Source organism: Phoenix dactylifera, chromosome 9, assembly GCF_009389715.1.
Source record: "Phoenix dactylifera cultivar Barhee BC4 chromosome 9, palm_55x_up_171113_PBpolish2nd_filt_p, whole genome shotgun sequence".
Classification (NCBI taxonomy): Eukaryota; Viridiplantae; Streptophyta; class Magnoliopsida; order Arecales; family Arecaceae; genus Phoenix; species Phoenix dactylifera.
Window position 1 is genome coordinate 14,090,296 of NC_052400.1, and position 17,855 is coordinate 14,108,150.

General features: G+C 37.7%; 1 protein-coding gene across 1 annotated transcript; it reads right to left on the reverse strand.

The window, feature by feature from the left end:
* Positions 1 to 312: 312 nt before the first annotated feature.
* Positions 313 to 15,893, reverse strand: LOC103719560 (AMSH-like ubiquitin thioesterase 1). The gene is made up of 14 exons (XM_008808858.2): positions 15,507 to 15,893; positions 10,187 to 10,251; positions 9,917 to 9,992; positions 9,509 to 9,700; positions 8,496 to 8,596; positions 7,164 to 7,269; positions 7,042 to 7,088; positions 3,376 to 3,694; positions 3,116 to 3,205; positions 2,968 to 3,030; positions 2,814 to 2,888; positions 951 to 1,013; positions 804 to 856; positions 313 to 705 (listed from the first exon to the last, which is right to left on the reverse strand). The coding sequence occupies exons 1-14, from the start codon at positions 15,618 to 15,620 to the stop codon at positions 531 to 533; spliced, it is 1,539 nt and encodes a 512-aa protein (XP_008807080.1). The 5' UTR covers positions 15,621 to 15,893; the 3' UTR covers positions 313 to 530.
* Positions 15,894 to 17,855: the final 1,962 nt, after the last annotated feature.

Here is a 17,855-nt window from a genome sequence, read left to right on the forward strand (position 1 = left end):
GGTTATTTGCAAACCAAATGAGGCCTTGATCTCAGAAATCCCTGATGCATTAGCAGGTCAACTAAAATCTCAAGAACCCATCAAAACCACCAGTGTACTCCACCATCTTTCTATATCTACTGTCAGTTTCATTTTCTTGAACCGGCATCACAACCAATTTTCGGCGACAATGCTCCCGCCAGTGTAGAGCAATAAAATCCACCGACCTGAATCATTAACAATTCCATATTATGCATCCTGCAGCCTGTTAGAAAAGCAATTACAAGATTCAAGAAAGGCAACAACCAAAATTCAATACTAACAATAAAAACAGAAGCAAATAGTCTTATGGACCAATTATGAATTGAAAACAATGTGATTTCACGAAACACGAACTTTTGAGTTACACTTCTGTCTGTTATTATATCCAGGAAAACCAGATTAATGTTCTATCATATATATTGTTATTTTGTTGTACAATCAATGAATTTATCATATACATGATTTATATGTAATTCAGCATAACAATCCAGTCACGGAGAAAATCATGGTCATCGAAGATCCACTACATCAAACTTCAAATTAGAGTTCATATAGACATCAGAACAGTGGTCATAGATAGGACCCCCATCTGGTGGCTCTTTATGGGGATGGAAACCACGCTGCTGGCATTGCCTGATGACTGACGTGCCCCCAGGAGAGGTCAGTCGGAATATCCCATGGTTCCTGCATAAATTGAGAAGCTTACTGGATTTCTCAGAATCTGTACTAATTGCTCATATGATTCTGATGGAAACAAGTAATTGATGTCTTAAGACTCTTACCTTGAACTATCTTTTGGTGCCATAACAATTGCAATGGCTTCAGGCAACATGATCTAAACAAAATTTAAGTGCTTAGAAAGAGGAAAACACAGGGAAAATATGAGAAAGTTAGTTATAAATTGTCAGGGAACATGCATCCGTACGTACCTGATAAGAATAGTGGGTGTGAAGATCAATTGAGGACATGAAACATGACTGAGTAGGATGTGTCTGTGAATTTAACAATAAATATTAGATGAGAATTCATACCACATAATGTGTGCATTATCAATTCATCCATGAAAATAGAGCAATACAGATATTTTATCCAGAGAGTAGTTTCTAAGAAAATTGAAGGCCAATGTAACTACTTTCTGCCATGACAGAATGCTTGCAATTAAAAAAAAAAAAGAAAAAATTCGAGAAAATAATTCAGACAAACTAATGACAACTAACATATACATATATTGTCATAACCAGAAAAAACTGAAAAGAGATTAAAAGACATTAATATCATATTTCACATAAAAAGTACAGGCTGATGTAATTACTCTGCCATGACAGAATGCTTCCAACTAAAAGGGAAAAAAATCAAAAAGAAAATCAATGGCAACTCTCATATACATAAATTGGCATAGCCAAAAAATGCGTAAAACAGCTAATGATCATAAGCCATTAGAGAGAAAAAGTCATAGATCATTAAGGCTATGCCTGCTAGTGGTAGAGCCAGGATTTTACTAGAGGGAAGTAGCATTTAGGAGGACAAAATTGTTACAAGAATGTTTAAATACCTTGAAAAACAACAAAATTTGATTTTAAAATATGTAAAAAAATTACATAAATTTCCCTTAGTATTTATTGCTTGTCTTCCTGAAAATAACTATAAGGGAGAAAAAAAAGTATTACCACTTCCTCCTTTTGTGATAAGAGGGGGAAAAAATCAGAACATAAGAGTAGAAAGGAGCCTCAAGAATAAAAACAGAGAACTAGGCAAAAGGGAAAAAACAACTAAAAAGTAAAAAAAAAAATTAACATGCACATGATGGTTGGCAGGATAATGATCAATTGATGCTGTGATAGTGTTATATGAAAGGGGAAAAAAGAAAGCAAAAAACACAAAATTAAGGCCATATTTTACCCTATAAAAAAATCTGAAACAAAAAAACCAAAAAAAAAAAAGAAATATCAAATATTATAAAAGAAAAACAAAAAAAAAGGAAGAGGAAACTGAACCTATAAATTACTAAACCTCATCATTAGAGTTTCCAAAAATTGACTGGAACACGCACATTCAGAGAATAATAAAACTTGGCCGGTCAGTCAAAAGCAAGAAATATCCACAACACCATCCTGGCGGTAGGGTCGTCAAATGAACATGCTGATTCTGGGCAGCTTGTATTTGGTTAGACAGGGGCTTACCGAATTGATAGCCAAGCTGAGCTTAAGATTTGCTTAGCTCACTCATGATCAGATTGACTAAGTTCGAAAACGAGAATAATATATGTAGGAAAACTTCTCTAAAAAAAAATGAAGCAAGGAAATACATTGATCATTTGGTAAATATGTTCCAATTAGAAGTCTGGGGGTAGAGCAAATAGACACCTGAAGTCATGAGACCTCTCCTCATTCACACACAGACAGAATAAATATACTATGTTTTAAAAAGAGTATTATGACCTGATGTCTAGCATTCTCCAAGCACCAACTTGTGCCAATAAAGGAACTAGACGATTGAAAAGATAGAAGGTATCAAAACTAAACAGGTATCCCTTTTAAGATTTATGAAAGCATTAAGGGAAAATGATTGTTATGTTCCTAACAGAATACTTCAGAAACCACATGAAATTAGTTACAGCATGTTCACATATATTCTGATTAAACTTAAAGCGTAAGACTACAAGAACCAATAGCAATAAAAATAAAATAAAACTCTACAATGCTAAGAAGCTATAACAAGCTATAACAAAGTTGATTCTAGATGCTATAACAAGCTAGGAAGGCATAGGATCATTTGTGGGATTAGGTACTCACATGAATCCACCCAAGGGGAAAAAGTGAATGCTTATCCTGGTAGTCAAATATTTCTTCTTCATTGGTTGTCTGACACTGAATGAACAAGCAATGATTGTTATTAAAACCAAATGTTAATGCACAACAATATATAAAAAAGCTATCACTGTCTTACTGAATCAGATGTCGACTCCTGTTTGGGGATGATCAGAGCTGTCACAAAGAATTTTCTATTTTTCTGCAAAAGCAAAGCAATGCCCTGAATATGTAATCAAAAGCTTCTTTCAGTTAAAAAGGAAATGAAGAAAATCCTCATCTCTTACAAGTGAACCTGCAAGAACACCGCATGTTTCTAAATTTCTGACAGTATTTAACTTTGCAAGTCTCATAAAGCTTTCCATCATTGTTGTTGACTGCAGAATAAATATCAAAAACAAAGCAAATGGTTAGTGAGACATATGCATGGTAAAAAAATTAAGCATCAGAAAAAAAAAAAAAATTCTTTCCGTGGCTATGTTGTCCTATAAGTCACTTAGGAAAAGCATTTGACATCTGAAGAGCTAGAAGGGAATGAATATCTCACTATGTGAACTTGCAAAGGAGAGCCTGTCTGAACTAGTTCATCCTGCAGAAGTATTGTTTGTCCAGATATGGAATTAGAAACTTGTGATGTGACAGCAACCACATCTTGCACTTCTGCAAGGACAGGTGGAGGAGAAGGTTCTCTGGTGATATCTATCATAGGAGTTTCTGCAGCATCTAAGTTAATCATTGGACTTGGTTCGGCAATAGGTGCTGTTCTATCATCATGCAACAAAAGAACTTCCAGTGGAGATCCTTCATTCCCTGAAGTGCCATTGTCTTTTACAGGCACAGGTTTATCTTCCAGAGGCTGGGTCAGGCTGATACCATCCAAAAATTACGCTACATCAGCATATAGTAAAATGTGATATCTTAATACCAAAAAGATAGAAAATGAATATTTCTTGGAAAGCAGAGGAGAGAGAGAAGCAGGTACAGCATTAGAAATATTCCATCTCAGTGTGATCTACCAGAGAACAGGCATAAGTGAAATTAAGCATGGTAATTTGCAATTAGAAGTATCTTCAACTGCAGTATACTCAAGTGATACACATGGAAATACATATAGCTTATCCTCCCCTTAAGTTGTACACAATCTTGGAGCAAAATAATGAAATCAAAGCCATGTGCCAAAAAATGTCGGCCCAGCTTATGTATAATGCAACTCTCTTCAGTTTTCTCATGAATAAGATGGATCCTTATTAATTGTGCATTTAGGTAGTTTACCCCCTTGCCCACCAAAAGGATGAAGAAATAAATATTGGAAGAGTTATTGAGTGGGTCAATATCAAGTTAAATATCGATTGACAACCCTGCTCAATGATTTTGTGAAGCCATTTTCTTTATGGTTGTTCTCCATAGCTAACTCACCTATAAGGATAAGGATTTGCAGAGACTCTCTTTTTCTCCTCCTTTTTTTTCCATATTTTATGATCAAGCACCACAGCTAACTCACCTTAATAAATTGCAGATAGGACAACTGTAATGGCTATCAGTAAATACATCTGTAGTCACAGTATTTATACTAATGACTTCCTTAACCTACACCAGGACAATCTAGAAGAAACTGTAAATTAGATCCATGGTATACTAACCACCACTTTTGAATGGACATAATTTTTGCCAAGAAAATGTAGAAACTTTAAAGGGACTTCAAAGAATATGAATAACAAAACCAATACTGCATCAGTGAATCTGAAAATTGAAGTCAATTCCATTCCATCAATAATAATTCTTTACAGAGTGCTAAGTGAAGCAGCGAAAAATGCATATGCAGAAAAATCTAATTAACAACAATAGCTATGTCGAGGCGGGTTGTAACTAGACTTTGTAAAGGACCTGACATACTCCCATTACCACTTCAGGTCATTATAAATTCTATGTCATTATCATTCAATATTGCCCATTGCTGGGTATCAGATAGGTTATAGAGGTGCATATCGCTCCACACTAGTAGGCATTATTATGCATTGCTGGAGAAAGTTATTTTATCACTCCACTTAACTTCTATACCTGATTATACCTTAGGCTTTCCATGCCTTCAATAACAAATTTCAGCTGTCAGAATTCACATCGAGCTTGCAATAAAAATATCATCTCATTGCAACAGTCTGATGATTATAACTAAATCCACATTGAAATACAGAAAAAGATCATGATTACACTACCCAGATCACTTGTTTTTAAGCATATGGAAGCTAAGTGGTTAGTTCAAGAGGACTCCAAGAAACACTCTGGACATGTCACTACACACCGGTCATTCATACCTCAAAGCACAAAAGAAGACAATTCTCATAGTAACTATGTAAAATACATTACGGATGCCTCCGCATTATGCAACCCACATATCTAATTGTATTAATCTTGTAACTGGGAAGGCTTTCAGCCTTTCTATGGATCCGTCTAATTATACTCGTCTGATTATACTTGATATTACAAACATACGGGCATCTAACAAGTCCCTAATCTAATTTATTTTACAGATTACACACACTCTTGCTAAAGAATGTGATTTTCATATTAGACTTTAAAAAAATTCCTCTATTTTGATGCACAGCCTCAACTTCCTTGTTCACAGTAGCAAATGAGGATTTGCTTTAATCATTTGGAAAAATAGGGTGCTATTTTCTAATCCTAGGAAACCTTGATGTATGAAGATTGTTGCACCAATAAATTCGGCATATTCTGGCTGCGTGCTTATGACTACAATCAACCAAAAGGAAACACGTTTCCACCACTACACAATAGATTAGCTCTACCACCACATGCTTGCTGAAAAAGAGGAAAACTCAGAAGACAGAATAGTATATCCGTGTCGATCAAGAAAACCCTCAAATCTTCATACCTTATTTCCCTACAACCTCTAGACATCGCCTATATGGTATATACACTTTCTCTATGCCAGAAATCTCCACTCGCATAAAAAGAATTACTAGAAGTATGACTTGCAGGAGAAATGACTTGAAGGTAGCAAATGAAGGACTCAAACTTGAGATCACATATATTACAAATTACAAATAGCTTCAGATCGTCATCATAGTAGAGAGTAAAATCTGAACTTGCCAGCATCACCAATGGGATTTTGAATGACACACAGTGGGTATAAAACTGAACAGAGTTTGTGGAAGTCCTTCACAAAAGATCTATTTATTGCACTGTGAAGTTTAGATTTGAGATGCTAATGCTAAGCCTTGAAAAATTGAGAAAAAATCTTGAGGTTTTCTCAAAAGACCTTGTCTTTTTTCAACGTATATTACTTGCACAAAAATTTCTTAGGACAGCATTAATCCACCCTGTAGACAGCATCTCTCCATTGGCTATACATTCACCATATTTTTGACATTTCATACAACTCTGCCCACCTAGTATCTATTTTTTCATCAAAGAATATCATTAATAAATATTAAGTCCAAAGGAACAGGCGTGTATCCATTAACATATTCAATCATTTCTTGAACAAGGATGATGGCAAGAACAAATTTTTTCTCCAACATAAAATTGTACAGATGATCTTGAAGCTTACCAAGTAACCAAGCATGTTTGATAAAAAGAGAGGTGATCGACAAACTTCTCATAGAAGGGAGTTCGGTTTTGTAATGCATACAAGGATAGGAATAAAGTCAATAACACATAAAGGGGCTTGATTATGTTATGATGGATGAAAGAAATGAAAGGAAGAGAGAAGAAAACTAGAGAGATAAGTGGGCTAATGTCTACTAAAAGGGAGGAGATGAAGGACAGCAAGAATGGTTCCAACGGCTGAGACATTATGAATTCACTCTTGCATTATTGTCCAACTCTAATACCATGACTATAAATCAGATCTTTAAATTTCTTAGCAGAAAGATGGTGGAAGAGGAAGAATTTTGGAGAGGGAGAAAGGAAAATCAGTTCTTTCCTCATGTAAATTTATAATGTTGGAACAAAAAATTCCTGCTGGTAACGGTGACTGCTTTAGGCATTTCTGCAAAATAATGAGGAATCATATACGCAGTTACAAAAAGTTTATCAGATTTGTCATGAAAAAATAAGATTGCTTTGTAACTACATAAGCAACAAGTGAAAAGTCAGGCACTATGTTAATTGCCTTAATTACCTAATTGTAAACAGAGATGTTCAAAGGTCAAATGTAAAAAAGCACATTAGGGATGTCAGTAAAAGTTTTGACCTTGGGAACTCAATAGGACTCAAGTCCAAATTGCTCGGGTATTGGATCTGCATCAACAAAAAAGAAGGTCAATTGTATTTTATCATGGTTGAAATGCAAGCATTTAATGAATTAAAGTATACCCCTTTGTCAATACTGGGTGGCTTCCACTGTCCCTGTAGCCCATTTGGACCCAAAATGGAGTGCCTTGATAAAGTCTCCTCCTTCGGGCGTGGAATGTTGAGAGCTCTACAAAAAAAATGTCAAGCAGGATGAGTGAAGCACTTTTCACAAAAAAAAACAAAAGAAAACAAGAAGGAAAGAAAAGAAGAGTGGAGCACCAAGCAGGAAGATGTCAGTGATTGATGCTGTTTCAAAGCGTGATTTACAAAGATTCCCTGTTTTAAAAACCCAATAACAGAATGCTACTGAAAAATTTCATGCGCATGAAAGAAAGTATAAAAAGGTACATATGATTGAAAATACCAACAAATAGCAGCTCATTAGTCACATAATGGATAAGTTGGCATTTCTTCTTTTATCATCATGGAGCTTTTTTCAATCATCGAATATCTTTGTTCCCATGCACAAATCTTTTTTCTCTTTAGCATAATTCCAAATATAAAATAATGATTTATTGAAATTTTCAATCATATAGAATCCCCAGACCCCATAGTGGATAAGCTACACTTGTGTAAAAGAGAACTTTCTTATATTCATTAGTCAATCAAGTAACATAATTTACACTAAGAGCATTAACATTAGGCATGTGTGATGTGCATGTATGTTAGGGAGACAGATGCCTTCAAAGAATTCATAGTAGCCAGTCCCATTGTAATATAGTACCCATACGCTCATATATCGAGTCAAATGAAAGTTTTATTATACTATTCATTTGTGATTACAGATTAATAGTTGCATTTCTCTAGAAATAACAGCATCATGAGATGGATGATAACAGAAGGTACACATTAAACTCAAAGAAATGGATATGTGAGCTGAATATTTTGTACCAAGGTTAAGAGCACCCAAAAAAAAAGATATTTGCAATCAGAACCACTGATGTAGCATAAGAAAATGTTGGCTAGAGGTACTGTGATTTCACTACATAGGAGACACGCAAAGTCCGCTATACCGGTACCGGTGGCGGCCCGGACCGATACGTATCAGTTCATACCGGTTCCGTACCGGTACGACAGTTGTACCGGCCGGTTTTTCAATAAAAAGCTTCCGGTACCGGATCCCACGCTGATCCGGTACCGATCCGTGCTTGGATCGATTCGTACCGGCCGATACGGCATACCCTAGGTGATAGGCTTAAAACAAGATATACCACGCATTGCATTCATCAAATTATCATGATCCATGAAAGTAAAATCCCAAGCTTTTGAAAAATGTCGACTAAATTTCACTTGTAGTGAAACCAAGTCTACTAGCAGAGCTAACATTTGTAGTCAAATCATCCAAAGCCTTACAATTTACGAAATTGCTCTTCTCCAAGCTTGGCTAATGGTAATCTGTCACGCTGAATGATTGGACCCCAAGAGGTGCCATCTCGTCCAATGATTCTGTGTACCTGCAATGTGGGACATGCACAGATATTTGTAAGGGTACTGCTATGATACATGTTATAATACCTGCTAAACTTATTTTATTTGCCCTGATTTTTTTTTATCCTAAACTTTTGGGGGCATTATGATAATTTCGGTTATGAATAAGTTATCTAGATGCTGCCCCAAAAAAGTTACTGGCGATGAGGTTTAGAGATGAGCAACAGTGCTAAATGAAGATGATGCTCAACATATCAGCGACAATGCACTGGCAAAGTGGTGGCAGCAGAGGCTGGAGTTGGAAGGGATGCAAGTGCATGTGTGCGCGTGCGCGCGTGCAAGCGAGCAAGCGAGATAGAGAGAGAGCTGCAAAAGTGAGAACTGCAAGTGGAGCAGCTTTGGGAGCTCAACAAGGTACAAATTGGAGATGGAAGGGCTGGGGAGGGCAAAGAGAGGAGGGGACAGACAATTCTTTCTCAAGTAGGGCAGTAGTGGCAACGGCTAGTGAAGCACTGTTGATAGTGGCAACAGGGGCAGGACGAGGTAGGAGATGTACGGAATAGATGGAATTTCATCTGCTAGCAGTATGGGAAAGTGTAGATTTTAGTTAAAAAAATGATACTCCAACCCCTAGCATGCTTAAGAATCACTTTGTTAAGATTGTGCAGCCTGTCACAACCACCTTTGACCAGCAAACTTATCAAATATGAACTATCCACATGAAAAGACGGATAATTCAGAAATCACTGAATGAACCATAGAAATTCCCTATTTGTAACGTATAGATAGGTAATATTTGTACTATAACATCATCACCAAAAATTATGGAAAATGTGGTGGTAATCTTCTCTCAATTGTAGATATGATTTGAAGAACTACATAGTGGCGTCAAAATGAAACAGCAACACTATCAGTATCATAATGAGAAATGGTCGTACTTGACTGGATTCATTAGTTCTTAGTGTCTGCTTTCTGACTGGTGGCCACTCCAATGAGTTATCAACAAAACCATTTTGTTGAGCTTGGCCCCACCTATTTACTTGAGTCCCAGTCTTCCTATTCAGTTCTTGGACCCTTTGTTGCACATCTGCTTTCAGTGCCTCCAGCTCATTCAGGGCATCTAATAACTTCTGTAAAGAGGTTATCACGAGCAGAAATTCCATCAAAGAACATTTTATACAATACAAAGGGAGAATTTTTTCATATCAAGCAGGACATGAAGAGTACAGAATACAGTACAATCACTACACATTAAGAAGATAAGCACATAAGAGGAAAAGCAAAAGGTCTACAGCACAACAAATTCAAAACTCCCAACAAACATGAAAATGAATCAAATAGTATACCTTTTTAAAATAAAGTCTTTCACTTTGTAGAGACACTTGGTAGTCTCGGTGGTATGGTATAGTCTCAGAGATCAAACTGCAGCAGATAGAAGTCAACTCATCCGATGGTAATTAGACTCTAAAAAAATAATCAAGCATAATACGATAGCATTGTAAAAAATGATCGTACAAAATTTTATCCGCTTACTGTTTTGAAAACTAGAAACCTGGTGATGAGCCAGCTATATTCAAAATGTTCAAATAACATTCTGTTCCAAATGATATACTGACCTTGAAAACCGCAAAAGCATAACATACAAATCAATATTATTATTCTCCTCCCGATAGATATTGGCCTGCAGAGAGTTAACAATTTCAGAGATCTAACTGAAGAACTTTACATAATTAGTCAAATTCACTAATAATACCATCATGAATATAGCAATATGAGGGAACCTATACAAAACATAGAATAAGCATAATTTACAACTGATAGAAGAAAAAGCATGGAAAAGCACTAATAGCTCGGAATCGTGTAAGAACATTTGGATGGAAGTTGTTCGATTATGTATTTTAACTAAGCTAAGATGCAGGCTAGCCTACATAGGGAGCAAGTAGGTCATGTTATAACTTGGAAAAGCTATAACCAAAAATTAAAATCTTGGTGCAACCCATTTCAATGTTTTATGATTTTTTTAATGCTATGAATTAAGGATCTCATAAAATGCAGGTAACAAACAGAAAACTGCAAAAAGGCAAAAGATTGACCACCCAGCCTCTAACCATTATCCCGTTAAGAAACAAAGACCAAGAATAAATGCAAATGTAGCTTTTAAACTTAGGAAAAGGTCATCTTGTATTGGGGGAAAAAAGAATGGATGCAACTTTAAGCAACAAACAAATGAAACAGAGAAAACTCTTCCAAAACCTGAGAATCAAGCTTCAACATCCAAGAAGATGGATGCCTAGGTAATTGCCTGGACAATAAGCTAGAGCAATTTCTTGGGGTTACGTTGTCTATTCGACAAGTACAGCTCACCAAGGCTATTATGGTATGTGTATTTTGCCATATTGATTGGACAGTGGCATGCAATGGCATAAAAGATCTGCAAGTCTGACAGAAGATTTGCAACTACTCCATGAACTTGTGCCACTTTTCAACCAGTATTTACTGTTGCTTTTTACTAGCATAGAGAAATGTTTGAGCAAATAAAAATTTATATTTTATCTCTTATAAATTAGTATCATATACCATCTTGTGTTGATTGTTGTTTAACCCGTGTATAGTTTAAAGCAAATACCATGCTAACATTATACAAATATTTTTTATATATTAGCAACATAACTAAGACCAAAATTAATAAAAGAAATAGAAGAGACATATAACTATAATTACATATTAACAGCACATTTTAGGTCCTCTATACATATTTTATTATTATGGAAGGCTTGGGTTGTGGTAGAAGACTAATTATATTGCATCCTATGTACTATGATGCTAAATCTGGCTTACCTTATCAAATACATAGGAACCACATGGACGTATTGTATGTACATACTGTATGTACAAACCACATGTAAATCTATACTATATTAAAAGTAACAGTTTTGAATTTAGAGAATATTCCACTCTGATTCCATCTGTCATTTTTCTACTGAAAATATCTTTCCACCTATCTTTCTATTTAAAGATAAATATTAAGAATCCAGTTGTTTTAAAAAAAGGGAAAAAAACTGATATGCTCCACCTGCTTCTCAGTCTGTACGAACTCTCAACCCTCTCCTCTCTCATGTCCACTAATTCTGAGAGATAAAGGATATCTGATCTGGATCTTAAAACAACTGGATTCTATTCAAAAGGGAAAAAAAGGAAGGTGGGTGGGGGGTACTGTCCACTTGCCTCTTGGTCCGTGCTAAGTCTCCATCTACCTCGCCTCTCTCACTTCCACTAATTTAGAGGGGAAAAATCCCAGCTCTTAAGAAAAGAAAGAAAAATAATTGGATTCTAATAAAAAAATGAAAAAAATAACTCATATCCTCCGCCCAACATACAGTCCATGCTAAATCTGCATTTTCTTCTCACTTCCAACAGTAAAGGGATGAAAAGAAAAGGAAATGTTGAGTCCTAAAAAAGGAAAGAAACAATGGATTTCATACATAAAAAAAATAAATAATATGCTCCACCGACCTCTCTGTCTGCACTAACTCGCCACTTGCTTCTCCTTTCTCACTTACACTAATTTAGAAAGGAAGAAAAAATCCTGGATTTTTAAAACAAAGAGAAGAAAACATTTGGAGAGATGTCAGCATTCTCTTACATAAATTGCAGCCAACCCAAAAATTTTGGCACCCTCCCTTCCTCTCTAATCCAACCAACTCCTAGAAAACGCAGGGGGTGGGGGGTGGTGTTGGGGGTTTGTTTGGGAATCTAACTCAATTCTAGTCCATATTTTCAAGAAAGATAAATAAGAACTAACAGAAATAAAAAAAAATAAGAAAAAAATTGAAGAGAGATCCCATTATTCACTTCCAAGGTGACCAAAAATCTATGATGTTGTCTCTTCCTCTATGATCTCAATGGTTCTCAAAAAAAGGGGGGGGGTTATATAATATTATTTTTATTTCAATAATATTACTTTTATAATTTGTATAATTTAATTTAAAACTTTATAATTGTATTTTTCAGACATGCATTGCACATTCGTAATTGCTAGTAATTATAAATGCCTCTAATTGAAATCATATCAATGTAAAAATAACTTCCTTGGCATATGATTATTTGTCATCAATGGTACCCATCCCTAATTGAATCATCTAGAGATCCACCCCATTTGCCTCCTAGCACTAAAGGAATTAGAGGACCATGGCATAATGCATCATGGCTCAGTTTCTTTGATTATTATAGTCCTATGATAATTCCAAGGAACAAAAAAGATAGATCTTATCAAACAAAACTATAAAGATACTCATCCCATTTAAAAAGCCATTTAAAATCAATTAAGATCAAGCCCTTCAACCCATATTTAAAAAAGACAAAAAAGAGAAGCAAGAAAAAGTGTTGAACTGGTACAAATAGATAAAGTTGTTTGGGACGGTAACCAATGCATTTATAAGCAAAAACGAAAGTGCTGCTGTATTATTGTATCAACATGGATCAAAGCAATAGAGACCATGTAGGCCAAGCTGCAGCAAATGAAGACCAGTTTCAGACAATATAGTGGCAAGCATGGAATGCCGTACCGGCCGGTACGGGCCGGTACGTACCGGTCCGTTCGTAGACCGATACCAGAACCACTAAAAAACCGGTATTTTCCGGTTTTTTAGCCGAACCGGCCGGTACGGGTGCATACCGGCCGGTTTGGAGCCCGTACCAGCCGGTACCGGCCTCGTACCGGTGGGAACCGGCCGGTTCGCACTGGTACGATTTTTTTTTTTGAACCACAGCGCCTCGCGCTGTGATTTTTGAAACTACCGCGTACCGGCCGATACGGTACCGTACCGGACCGGACCCGTACCGTACCGGTCCGGCCGGCCACCGGTACCGGTACGGCGGACCTTCGTGGTAAGTGTTATGCAACTCAACACATCACCATTTTTTCCCAAAAGAGTTGACTGTAAATAACTTAACATTGCCATGTGCCTGTCATCAACTATAACTACCTTTTAGACAATATACCATAACGAATTATGCAGCAGAAAGAAACAACGTTCACATATATCGCTACAAAGCTATTGAAATTTTGATCAACAATAACATCCAAGGTAGTAGATCTGCTTCCTTGGAGTAGTAAAGCCTAAATCAACAAAAGTGATATCTTCATTTTCTTTAGAAAGGGCATTTTTGTTCCAAGATTCTTGGGAAAGGAAATTGGTTTATGCTTGAACCTGATACATTAAACATCAGACTTAGCCCAAGAAGCTAGAAAGACATAAGAAGAGCATCATCTTTAAAGAGAAAAGAAACTTTTTTGATATCTTTAAAATCGAAAGAATTTTTTGCAGAAGTTTTCATTGGTTAGGATAGCTAATCTCTACTTATCCAGGAAAATACTCAATGATCCTGATGTTCTTTCTGTGTTATTCAATTTCTACATATAACTTGAATGCGTGCATTCCTAACATGGTACAAGTTTCTACGATTGTTGATTTCCCACATGTGCATGATGGATGGATCAAGTTTCTATGATATCAAATCACAGTAAATCTAGGATAATCTTTCAAGTTCAGAAATGTAAATGTGATCTGATTAAATCTAATAAAGAAAACAATAGTAAGAAGGTGAAGAAGAAACAAATATAATCATTATTGCTCTAGAAGACGAGTTTAGAAGGATGATGAGGAGAGCTTGTCCATTAATAAAAACACGTGTTGTTCACCATGCAAAAGAGGGGGAACCTTTTTATGTTATTCTCTTGTTAAGATTAACTCCACTTTATTTGCATTTACGCTATAGAACCATAGAGTTTAGTTGCATGATTTGCCACTTTCACAGATTAAGACAACAATAAGACCCAGACTTTCTTGAAACTTCTCTACTGATATAAGAATTCTCTCCTAAGAAAGACTCCACTGCTAGTTAAGTATGGGGCTTTCCCAAATATTCTAGATAATCATGAAACTTGAGCAAATTGTCATGACTCATATGAATTTCATAAAATCTTCCCAAGCAATGAATCCAAAAATTGCAATGTATAAATAAGTAGGCCTTGTTATTTTTGAGAACATGGTTTTCCATGCCAATCACTGTCAAACACCATGGACTTTTGGCATCCACTCTGTCTGGGATGCACCTAGGATAACATGAGACTAACAAGAGTTTAAAACATGATAGTGCAGGGATGCTATCTCTTTGGAGTGAAACTTCTTAATTTCATCTCGGACAGCCTACAAATTCATGGGGAGGATTTAATGCCATCAGACGTGCTACATGTTTGGAGGGAAGCTTTCCTCATGTTGTCACAGAAGACAGCCTACAAATTGGAGGGGAACATCTATTCCCATCAGATGCATAAACAGGTGTATCCTACGTCTTCTGCATGTTTGTTCAATTCAGTAAAAGCATCAAGAATTTTGTATTTGCATGTGTCAGTTACTGAAAGAAAAGGGATTTCCAATGAGCTCAGATCAAGTTGTTACATGTTTCTAATTCCAAGAAAAAGAAACAGTAAATTCTTCCATAAGTAGACTACTCTTCTTCTCACTCGAGAATATAAATTCGAATGCCATCCATCCATGTAACTGTTTCAATCTTTCCATCCTCTTATGTTAGTCTAAAAGCTTCGGTGATGGTAAAACGCCACTATAAATTCCCAAACTAAAACTATTCAGCAAGATTCCAACTCCAACCGCATTCAAGAAAGAAAGACCCTTAAAACCAAAGCTACAATGTTTTTTAAAAATCTCCACCAAATATGAACAACTCCTCATACGAATTTTCCCAAATCGTCTTGTCTAGCACAATAAATACATCCAAAATCCCCGATACCGCATTCATATCCGCGTCCATCAAAATCACTGGATAAGAAACAGAGGACGCTATACAGATGCAATCTTTTTTTAAAAAAAAATCACAGTATTAACAAATTATATTCAAACCAAAAGAAAGAACGACCTGCTTGATAAGATTATCCGCGATCCGGTAGTAGTAACGGAGAGAGATTCGATTGTCCACATCGAGCTTCTGCGCGCTGGCCGCGATGCTGATCGCCCCCAAGGAGGACATCATCTTAGGGTTTCCTCCTCCCTCCCTCGCTCCCTCTTTCGATCTCTTCTCAATTAAAGACGTATCGCATTGGAATTATACCCTCCCTTTCTCCAAGATCGTACAAAAAGGGCAAATAGAAACCCTAATTGCAGACCTCGGGGCCTCTTCGGAGATGTCGTTAATGGCGCGGGCCGCCCTCCGGCAGAAAGAGGCACTCTTCCGGCTCTTCACAGGGGCAGATTCGGAAGATTAAACTTCCGGTTGTCGTAATAATGCCTAGTCTGATGATATAACGAGAGAGGAGCGAAGGGGTGGTTCTATATACACCCCCCCTATTGCTAAGGACACCCCCCCCCCCAAAAACCAAAAAGAAAATACCCAAACTAACCTTTAGTGTAATTACCATATTGCCCTTGAAATTTTCTCAGTACACCCCCTTCCTCCTCACTGCCGCCTCCTCCTCCTCCTCCTCCGCCTCACTGCCGCCTCCTCCCTCCCCCTCCTCCTCACTGCCGCCTCCTCCTCCTCCTCCTCCGCCTCCCCCATCACCCCTCCTCCTCCTCCTCCTCCTCCTCCCCATCCCCCACCTCCCCGTCCTCCTCCTCCGCCTCCTCCTCCTCCTCCTCCGCCTCCCCCATCACCCCTCCGCCTCGTCTTCCTCCCCCCCTCCCCCCTGCGCCCGCTTCCTCCTCCTCCCCATCCCCCACCTCCCCGTCCTCCTTCCTCCTCCTCCCCATCCCCCACCTCCCCGTCCTCCCCTCCACCTCCCCGTCCTCCCCCTCCACCTCCCCCTCCACCTCCCCGTCCTCCTCCTCCGCCTCCCCCCTCCTCCTCCGCCACCTCCTCTCCCTCCTCTTCCCCCACCTCCCCGTCCTCCTTCCTCCTCCTCCCCATCCCCCACCTCCTCCTCCGCCTCCCCCCGCCTCCCCGTCCTCCTCCTCCGCCTCCCCCCTCCTCCTCCGCCGGCGAGGTGCTCGTTGCTCGGGAGATGGCCGGGGAGGCGCTTGAGGCGAGGTTTTTTGGGCGGAAGGGAGAAGCCGGCGGGTGTTTTGGAGGGGAAGAGCGGGGTGGGGGGGGTTTGGGGGGTGTAGAGAGCAATTTAGGTGAGGGGGTGGGAAGGGTGGGGGGTAATTTAGGAATTTTTAATTTTTTAGGGGTGTCCTTAGCAAATGGGGGGGTGTGGAGAGTATTTAATTTTTTTTTAATTTTTGGGGGGTGTCCTGAGCAATAGGGGGGGTGTATATAGAACCACCCGGAGCGAAGCGGCGTGCGACAATGGACGAAATTACAGTACTACCCTCAATGGTATCAGATAATCAGAATAATGAGCTGCCCCAACCTCTACTTCTCGATATTTGGTGGATATCTCATCTAATTCATTTTCATGCATCCCATATATTCGAAGAAGGGAACAGCCGACTAAGTAGCATCTCATATGGCTCATCATACCATCAAAGGAGTTGTTATAAAATTATGCCATCCAAAATAATTGGACCTTAAGATGGGTATTTTTCGAGAATTTGGTCTCTAACTTATTGATAAAATAAAAAAAATGCATGAGTACAAGAAATTCATCCTAAATATGAGCAAGGAGAAAAAAAAAACACGAATAAAGACTTATCATTAGGAGATCAGTGTCACGACCCATAATTGTAAATGTTTGAGAGTCATAGGAGATCAAGCATCATGCAAGTTCTGTAAGATGGTTTTGATAGCTAGCATGAAACCTTTGTTATCCTTGAGAAGAAACAATCCATTACCATGGAGCCTTAGTGACTCCAAAATGAAACTTTTGTCTTCGGATGTCTTCCTGGTTCGCAATTCCATTCTTTCTCTAACAAAATGCAACAAATTTTGCAATCCAATTTGATATTTAATTTGCAGCATGGATCGTACGGATTTTGGCCATTCTCTTATCTAAGAGAAAAAAACATAATTGCATTTGATAATTATGCCCATAGGATGTTACATATATGTTGCTTTTTATAGGAAGCTTATTGTCTTAGTTTTTTTGCATCAAATGGAATGTTTTTTATCAAATAGTGCAGATTGTTCTCGCTATGTCTGAAAGTTGCAAAATAGGATTGCCTAGTAGAGATGTAGAGATTGTGTATTGGCAATATACAAAAATCCTTATCCTTGGGGTGAATTGTTTGTTTGAGTCCAACTTTTAATTCTTTTATATGTCAATATTTTTTCTAGAAGACAGCATGTTTCTTAGGATAAACAAACTATGAAAATTTATATTAATTAAAA

What these genes read in the sequence shown, in the direction of transcription:
- LOC103719560 (XM_008808858.2), bottom strand. Translation starts at nt 15,620, where the DNA reads ATGATGTCCTCCTTGGGGGCGATCAGCATCGCGGCCAGCGCGCAGAAG. An exon ending in ACACCCACTATTCTTATCAG is followed by an intron (nt 857 to 950) that starts GTACGTACGGAT and finishes AATTTTGTTTAG; the next exon opens with ATCATGTTGCCTGAAGCCAT. An exon ending in GCACCAAAAGATAGTTCAAG is followed by an intron (nt 706 to 803) that starts GTAAGAGTCTTA and finishes CAATTTATGCAG; the next exon opens with GAACCATGGGATATTCCGAC.